The sequence below is a fragment of the Rhinopithecus bieti genome, unplaced genomic scaffold, assembly GCF_001698545.2.
Source record: "Rhinopithecus bieti isolate Rb0 unplaced genomic scaffold, ASM169854v2 scaffold_2432, whole genome shotgun sequence".
Lineage (NCBI taxonomy): Eukaryota > Metazoa > Chordata > Mammalia > Primates > Cercopithecidae > Rhinopithecus > Rhinopithecus bieti.
Window position 1 is genome coordinate 1,680,471 of NW_016804136.1, and position 9,544 is coordinate 1,690,014.

General features: G+C 35.9%; 1 protein-coding gene across 1 annotated transcript in view; it reads left to right on the forward strand.

Annotated features, from left to right (window-relative positions):
* Window positions 1-9,544, forward strand: part of VPS8 (VPS8 subunit of CORVET complex) — a 268,413-nt gene that overhangs the window by 84,761 nt on the left and 174,108 nt on the right. The window contains 3 exon segments of the mRNA XM_017865711.1: window positions 2,479-2,701; window positions 6,266-6,355; window positions 8,610-8,661. Of these exon segments, the coding sequence (XP_017721200.1) occupies window positions 2,479-2,701; window positions 6,266-6,355; window positions 8,610-8,661 (365 nt within the window).

Genomic DNA, 9,544 nt, shown 5'->3' on the forward strand with positions numbered 1-9,544 from the left:
TTTTTTTGAGATGGAGTTTCGCTCAGTTGCCCAGGCTGGAGTCGATCTCAGCTCACTGCAACCTCCATCTCCTGGGTTCAAGCGACTCTCCTGCCTCGGCTTCCTGAATAGCTGGGATTACAGGCGCATGCTACCACATCCAGCTGATTTTTGTATTTTTAGTAGAGAAGGGGTTCCCTGTGTTGGCCAGGCTGGTCTCAAACTCCTGACTTCAAGTGATCTGCCTGCCTCGTCCTCCCAAAGTGCTGGGATTACAGGCGTGAGCCACCACACCCGGCCTGGCCTGTATGTACTTTTCTATCTCCCCTCTTTCCTGATGAGCTAATAAATATTCCCCCAGAATGATGAGAATCTGTCGTTGAATATAAATTTTTATTTTATTTTAAAGTAGAGATGCAAGTAGGAGTTACTCAGCCTTATTTTTCTTTCTTCTTTATATTACAGCTTCTGACTGGTTAAGAAAGAAATGTGTGGTTTTGCATTTATCTTACCAGCATCACATGCTATTTGACACAGGAGTGCCTCGTTAGTTAACTTTTGTAGCCTTTACTGAATTTTAGCTCTTTTAATTCTCTCCCCAAGGCTTTTGTACTAAGCTAAAATATGTAATTATCTTTTTTAGCATATTCCTTTTAACAACACATTACAGAGTACAAGGACTAGCAAATCTGACAGTTTCTTTGAATCATTAGTTGTCTTGTTACTTTTTCTTTCTTACAGTAAAACTCCATTAATCTCTGTTTCTTCTGCTTGGCTAGTAATCAGTCATCACAAAAATATGATGAATTATTGATTCAAATGAAACTGACATGAAAATATTTTGATAAATATGAAATGAAGGGGGAAAATGATGTAAAAGTACATTTGTGCATTTGAGAAAAAAATAAATGGCTATGGATTTTCCCCAGAATATTGCAAATGCTGTTAATTGCAGGGTGACATGGAGTTCGGGTGCAGTTGTAGCCAGTCTGTTTTCCATCTGTCCCCTTCCACGACTTCAGATGAGTCAAAACCCCATCCTAGTCCTTTCAGGAGCTTCCTTGACGTTTGTGTGGGACTTGTCATGAAAGACCATACCTGTGAATAAACAAACCATTTATCACTTTCCACAATTGACACGATATGCGTATAAAGAAATTACACGTTTAGAAAAAAGTAAATAATCTCAACAGGTAAATAAAATTCACACAATTTTGTATTTTTTTAAAATGGAATGAACTAAGAAGTGAATGATACAAGGCAATAACAATTTATAAATGAAAACATGAAAAATACTCAAATTTGCTGGTCATAAAAGAATTATTAAATTGTCAGGGGAGAAAAACCAAACTTGCAAATGTCATGCATTGGCATGATTATACATTGCGGGTAGCAGTGTCAATTGATGCTGTGATGCTTTTCGAAGATAATTTCGTAGCACATTTCAAGTGCCACAGACTTTTTCATATCTTTTCACTTAAGATAAATTTCTAAAAGTTGAATGATTTAGGAATTAAGCCCTCCAAATGGGAAAGGCTTTGTATGGATGTTCATTGTAGTATCACTCAAAATACTAGAAATAAGTTATATATTCAACAGTACAGGAATACTTAAGTATATTCTGATTTTTCAGCATATTGAAATATTGTGTTAGACAAAATGATAATTTTAAAGAATAAATAGCAACTTAGAATAATGCCTATCATATAATGTATGAAAACAGAATTCAGAATTCTGTCTATGGTCAATATAACTCAAATTATGGGTTATTTACAGAAATATGAAATAAACATTGTCGAGGTTGTTGACATTTAAAGTAATTTAAAACAATTTTTGTTTCTGCAACAAAATTGTTTCTAGGTTTATATTTAAAGTATTAAACACTTTTTTTTCTTTTTCTTCCATGAATAATCACTAGCCAAACATTTTGGGATGCAAAGGGTTATAGCTAGACAAAGAAGCATATTGGCTCTTCAGGTCAGCTAGGAATATTTAAATACCAGGAAGGAGGGAAGGATAAATCATGAGTAGTCCTTTTTTTTTTTTTCCTGCTTCATGATGTCCATCCAATTATCTGTTCCCATGTCAGTGTTGTCTTTAAGAAGCAATATGCCACAATAGACTGACACAGGATTTAGGCCGGAAGGCTGGGTTCAAATTCTGACTGACTCTCTTGTTTGTTAGTTATGTTACTGTTAGCAAACAATTTATCTTACCTCTTCTGATTTGTTAAAGAAGTGTTGGGAGGATTAATTGGGAATATATATATATATACACACACACACACACACACATACACACACACGCACATATATATATACACACACACACACGCACACAAAGTTTTTGCAATATAAAGCTCTATGTGAATACTATTGCCATTTTAAATAAATTCATGAGTAAGTTGAAATAGGGAAAAAATGAGATATACTTTGGAGACTAAATTTAATGAATATTTGACATGTTCCTAAAAGTTTTCCCCCCCCCTTTCTGTTACAGGGATCTTTTATTTAGCCAGATGTATGATAAATTAAGTGAGAATTCAGTGGCCAAAGGAGTATTTTTGGAGTGCCTTGAGCCATATATTTTAAGTGATAAATTGGTGGGAATCACACCCCAAGTAATGAAAGACTTGATTGTTCATTTCCAAGATAAAAAATTAATGGAAAATGTAGAAGCTCTCATTGTACATATGGATATCACCAGCCTAGATATTCAGCAGGTGAGTTTATAGACAGTCTACTAACTTATGAAGTACACTTCATTCCTTTATTGATTACATTTACTTCACTGATCAGGCCTGACCCTGCCTTCTAAAAACCATAATTATTTATTGAGCACTTTTTAAGTAAGATGTATTATAAACTTATATTTGTCAATATATTTCCTAGGACTGTATTTAAGTGAAAGCTAAATTGTAAGTGCCTTGCAAGCCAGGGATTATGTTGTCTTCTGTCTCTTTCACATCCCCAATGGTACTTGGTGTAGAGTTTACGTTTAGAAGTTGCTCTATAAATGCTTGTTAACTGATCCCTCTTCATCAGTTTGTTCGTTCATTAATATAGTTTTCATTGAGCAAGTGAATTTCAACTATGGCTGCTTTCTCATGAATTATAAAATATTTTTACCTTGAAAAATATGATGCCATTTTAAAAAAGAGCTAGTATGTAAGTCCAGAGTTTTGAAATACAGAGCATGGTATAACAGGCAAGTTATAGAACTTTTTAGCATGAATAGCCAGCCATTGTTTGAGAAATACTTCCAGTGTATCTGAGGTTCTCACAATAAGTTATCTTAATTGAGTTTCTTGAAATAAGTTTCTTAATGGAGGTGCAGTATTTATTCTGGCCTAAGACATTTCACAATTTATTTTTCTTTTCTTCTTCTTCTTTTTTTTTGAGTCAGAGTCTCGCTCTGTTGCCCAGGCTGGAGTACAGTGGTGTGATCTTGGCTCACTGCAACCTCCTGGGTTGAAGCAATTCTTGTGCCTCAGCCTCCAGAGTAGCTGGGATTAAAGGCGCACACTTCCATGCCCAGCTAATTTTTGTATTTTTAGTAGAGATGGGGTTTCACCATGTTGGCCAGGCTGGTCTCAAACTTTTGACTTCAAGTGATTCGCCTGCCATGGCCTCCCAAGGTGCTGAGATTACAGGTGTGAGCCACTGAGCCTGGCCCACAATTTAATTATTTAATTCCACATTAGTCCTAGTAATGAGCATGTTACTCCTGCAAAGGTGCTAAGCCCTCTTGAGCTTGAATATGGAAGACTAACAAAAGTCTTAGAGCAAAAGTTTTTTGAAAGTGTGCAAAATCACATAGAAATTAAGGGTTTGGAAAAATGATTATTTTATTTCTGGAAGCTCTTTATGAGTGGCTGTGAGTTTGCAAAGTAAAGCCAGATCCTGTTTTATACCTGCCTTTGTATAACATGGGTAATTTGGCATAGTCTTCATAGTCTGACAGTAGGTCTGATGATTTGAGAGCATGTTGTCCATCTAGTTTTGCCTACCTATCACATACAGGAAAAAAAATTTAGTTTCTTCTGTTTATAGCACTTTATAACATTTTCAGTCTTTCCCCAATACCATGTAAATATAGTCTTTTTAATGTTAAATAGCAATTTCAAAATCCTCCCCTCAGTTTCTTATGTCTCCATATAAAACCTTCTCTCCTTTTTCCTCATAGGTTACTGCCCCATCTCACTCCTCCCAGTCACAGCCAGATGTCTTGAAAGCATTGTCTAGGTTGCTATTTTCATTTTTTTCCCCCACATCCTAACTCTTCAATCTTACTTTTACTAGAGTCAGCAATGGCCTCTTTGTCCACTGCACCAAATGTAGTATTTACTCTTTTAACAGCATTTGTTCATTAATTCAAGAAGCATTTACCGAACGTCAGGCTCTGAGGATGCTTCAGTATCCCTAGTGAACAAGGCTTGTCCTCTCATAAAGCCTAAATTTTAGCAGAAAAGTTTGACAGTGAACGTATCAGTGTACAAAAATCCAGAAAGTATTTCAATACAAGTATTATGTTAAAAATCAAACCAGGAAATATGGTAGAGAGATAATGTGAGGCTACCTTAGATTGGTTAATTATAGATAGTCTTTTTGAGGAGGCAGCGTTGAGTCTTGGGAGCTAAATGATAAGAAGGAATCGGTAATGCAAAGGTCTTGGAAGAGAAGATTGTTATAGGTAAAAGCAACAGCTAATGTGAAAAAAAAAAAAAGGATTTTTGTCTTGGGTGTTCAAGTAACAGAAAAGGAAGCAGATCTGGAGCTTGGTACAGAGGTAGATCTTGCAGGGCAAGGTATAGATCTTTCCATCTTATTCTAAGTGCTATGAAAAATCATTAGAAAAGTTTTAAGCATGAGCACCCTGTGTTTTAGGGGTAACAGAATGAGGGATGGGAGCCAAGTGCAGAGGAAGCAAAGAGACTAGTTGGGAAGTTGGTCCAGGAGGTGATTCTGGCCAGAAATGGTAACAGTGAGATGAAGAGAGATGGCCTGATTTTGAATGTTTTGGAGATAGAATTGATTTGCTGATGAATTGGGATGTGAGAGTGTGGGAATGAGAGAATTTAAGGATGATGCCTAGTTTTTGGTTTGAGAAACAGGGTGAATAGTGAGTGATTCCTTTGAGAAGATTGCAAGACTAAGGCAGGTCTAAGTTTGAGAGACAAATCAGGAGTTCTGGTTGGCCATTTTATTTTGAGATTGCTACTAGACATTCAGGTGAAGATACCAAATTAAGTAGTTGGATATATGTACGGGTTAGAGGGAGGTTAGGGCTGAAGCTGTAAATGTGTTAGTCATCAGTGAAGAGATGCATGATCATGGTACTGGCTGAGAGAGGGTTAGAGAGTCGTAGAAGTCCAAGAACAGGCCTTCTCTAGAAAGACTCTCCCAGCACATCTCACTTCCATTTTCTCTCTTACCTCTCACTCCCGCTTGTCATTCTCCTTTGCTGACTTCTGCCCTTCTCCTCTTGCCACTGTTTATAGTATTATATAGCTGTCATAGGGACAGAATATAGAGTACTGTATACTCAAACTCATATCTAGTCCTCTTCCAAAATGTTTTCTCAAATTGATTTCTCTCCATCCTTAAGCACTTCCAGCTCACTTCCACATTAGGTCCTTCATCCTTACTCTTGCTTCTTCCTACAGAATTCCTAGCTTGCACTTCTGCTTGTGGCTCACATACAGGTCCCTCCTTAAATGTTGTTCCTTTAGGGGTGACTTTTTGAATACTCCAGACCAGTCAGGTTAATAGCGCTTACCACATTTGTAAATAATGAATTATTTGTGTAATTGAGTATCTTCCCCAAGTCTTAACTCACATGCCATTTTGTACCCCTACCTCCTTTTGGTGGGCATCCAAGATCAATGTAAGTTCTATAAGGGTAGGGACAAAGTCTGGATTTATCTTATCTAACACTTTATTCCCAGTGCCTAGGAGAGGGTTTGAATATGTGTTCAATAAATATTTGTAGAACTATTGACCAAAGGTAAAATGAATATAGAAAGGGGGAGGATAGAGAAGAGACAAAATTAGACACTGTGAATGTCTTAAAGTAAGCATTGTACTATTAAAAGTAGTAATTTAACCTACAGCAGCTCTTACCCTTGCCTTGCATTGTGTTTGAGTCCTTGAATTTCAGTTTTTATCAGAGAAGAAACAAGAAAAATTAGGGAAGAGAATTCAAGACCTTTTCCATTCTTAAAGCTTTAAGGAAAGTAATTGTTGACTCTGAATTGTATGGACCAAGTGGCTTTTCCTTTTCACAGGTGGTTCTCATGTGTTGGGAAAATCGTTTATATGATGCTATGATCTATGTCTACAACAGAGGCATGAATGAATTTATTAGTCCCATGGAGGTAAGATACTTCCTGACTTGGATACATAATTAATTTTGTCTACTAACTTTTTTTCTCCTATTCTCCATTTGCTTTTAACAGTTTCTAGTTTTATCCAATTATTTAAAAATTCTTACAGATTTATTGACCTTGAACCCATTTTAGCTTGGGGCTTTTAGATAGTCTTCAATTTTATACCTTCTGCCATTGCTTGCTTTCTTATCTACATAAGTAGGTATTTAAATACCAGAGAACAATAGATAAAATTTAAATTAATGCTTGCTTGTTAGGCTTTACATGTTTTCTCATAAGAATTTTGATACTGTAGTAACTTTTCCTAAAGATGTGAAAAATTTATTTTGTGTAACTATTTTATATAATCAATGTACTATTGAGTAATGCTATTTGTAGATATATTCTGCTGGGGAAGGCTCCTGAAAATGGTAGGAGGCCATTATTAATTGATCATTTTTTGCTTTTACTAACTCAGAATTTCATAGCATTCATTCTAATTTTTTATTCTCCTTACCAAGAGAATCTAAAAAACATTTGTACTTACTTTTGGAAAAACCAAACCCCATACCTGTTTTCTTATTTGTCTTAAGTTTGATGGCAGAATAGTGGAGAATGAGTTGTAGATACATGTAGTGCCCTCCTAGCCCAATGCTTTATTATAGTGTCCCTCAAAAAAATCAGGCCTCTGCCGAAGGCATCCATTTTGCTAATTTATTGCCATCCAAAACTATCTTCAGTATTAAGAAGTCAGCATTCTATGATAGTTCAGGCTTCTTTAAGCACGTTAAGTTTGGTAGGGTGAGTACCCCTCTAATTTATAACCCTTCAATTTTGGTTGCACTTCTCTTCTAGTTTCTAAAATTAGTCCCCCACCTCTCTACCTCTGGTTTTGGGGGTTTGGCCCTGATTGTCTGTAATGTCAAGTATTTTTTTTATCTTGAACACCTCTCAGCTGCTGCTTCGTTAAGGTCCAGTAGTTCCCTGAAAAAGACTCGTCAGCTGCCTCCTCAGTGAGGTCCAGTGCCTCCCTGCATGCCACAACTAAGCCACAATTCAGAAGAATTAATGTAGTTTCCAGTTTTGCTCAAATTAATCCCTCAAAACAGATTCTATTTTGATGCATTCTGCATTGACAAGATGATTGCTGTATTTTTGTTACGTTGCTTTTGAAATTTTTGTTTTGCATCGGTTTCGTATTCCTCATATTAATAAAATCTGGTTTGCATTTATACTGATACATCTCAAATGGAACACTGAGCTATTGAGGTTACCTTGTTTTGTGTTCGAAGTGTTTAAAGTTTAGCTATTTTACTACTTAAAGAGGTCTGAATTAAGAGAAAGTGTCCTGTCTCTTGAAATTGTCTAGATTTTTTAGAATGAAAGAGTGTCATCACATTTGAGATGACTACCATAGGAAACTTTCCTTTTTTCTAGTTTTGGCTAAGGTAAGAATAGGTGTCTTGAGTTGGGAGGAAAAACTTTTTATTTACCAATTTAGGTCCCAGAGGTGGGAGGTACAGGGAAAGGATTGAAGGCTCTGAATTAACTGACAATATACAGATTAACAGGAGAAAAGATAAGGATTATTTACATATGTATAGGAACACTCAGTAATAAGCATCTCTGCTGAGTAACCAGAGGTAGAGGTTTATATACCAGCTTAACAAAAACGAGGGTAGCAGGTAGTTAGGTCTTCAGTGGGAAAGCATGGAAAGTTCTTTTGGGCTTTTTGTTGCTAATGGACAGCTGAATTTGCATTTCCTGGTGCTAAGGATCCGTTTTTTCGCAAATAGGAATCTCCCTGTGAAGGGGGTTCCATGGCAGCTATATATTTGGGAGCCTCTGCTTAAGTTTAGATGGTATTTCTTTCTGTGGCTGCTGGTTAGGTATTTTCAGTTTAAAGTCATCTCTGTTACCACTTGAGCGGGATGTCCTTTCCCTTGCTTCGTACCTTTTAGAAGAATAAAGCTTTTAAGAACCAAAGGATACTTTATATCAAAATTATAATCTCAGGTAAGCCCTTTATGTAACTGGTATGTATTAAATGGGTTTTTTCGGTGAGGAATATGACAACAGTGATTGTTTCTCAGTGACCCTTCTAAACATTTCATGTACAGGTTAAAGGTTTTCATGTTTAATCCTAATGGTAAATGACTAATTCTGTCAGCGAATGGTGATGAATAGCATAAGATTCTTGATTATTTTTTAAATAATATCATTTGAGATGATGGTGATTGTTTTCCTATTACTTTTAATGCAGAAACTTTTCAGAGTCATTGCTCCTCCTCTGAATGCTGGAAGAACGCTAACAGGTATTTATTTTCTAAGCCTTAATTTTTTGCTTTCCTGTATTTAAGGTATTATTTAAATGTTATAAAATTCTCCAATTATATGTGTGTAGTGTAAATGTTGGTAATCATTTGCAATCATGTAACACCACCATAATCAAGCTGTAGAAGGAGCCATAGCCTCTCATACTAAAAACTTACCTCCTTCCCCTTTGTACTTGATCCATCCCCCACAGCCCTGCTCTGGGCAGTCACTGATCTACTTTCTGTCACTACACTTCATGTGAATGGAATTATGTACTGTGTAATCTTTGGTGTTTTATTTCTTTCATTTAACATGGATGAAGCATATTTTTGAGAGTCATCCATGTTGTTTTATGTATATTAATATTTTGTTCCCTTTTACCACTAAATGATATTCCATGGATTGAATATACCATAAGCTGTTTAATCACTCACCACTTCATGGAAATTTGAGTTGCTTTCAGTTTGGGACTACTATGAATAATATAATGCTGCTACAACATTTGTGGACAAGGTTTTTTTTTTTTTTTTTTTAAGTTAAACTTTTGAGGTAATTGCGTGCAGTTGTAAGAAATGGCACATAGAGATCCTAAATAGTCTTTACATAGTTTCCTCAATGATAGCATCTTGCAAAAAATAAAGTACAGTATCACAACTGGATATTCATATTTAATTCATATTGATAAAGTCAAGATACTGAAAACTTTCATTACCTCAAGTATCCCCCCTTGTTCTCTTACCCTCCATTCCTGACCACTAGCTGTAAGTTTCTGTGTGGACAAATGTGTTCATTTTCTCGGGCAAATACCTAAGGTTGGAATGGCTGGATTGTGTGGTAAATATATGTTTTACTTTCTTTTTTTTTTTTTTTTTTTTTTTTTTT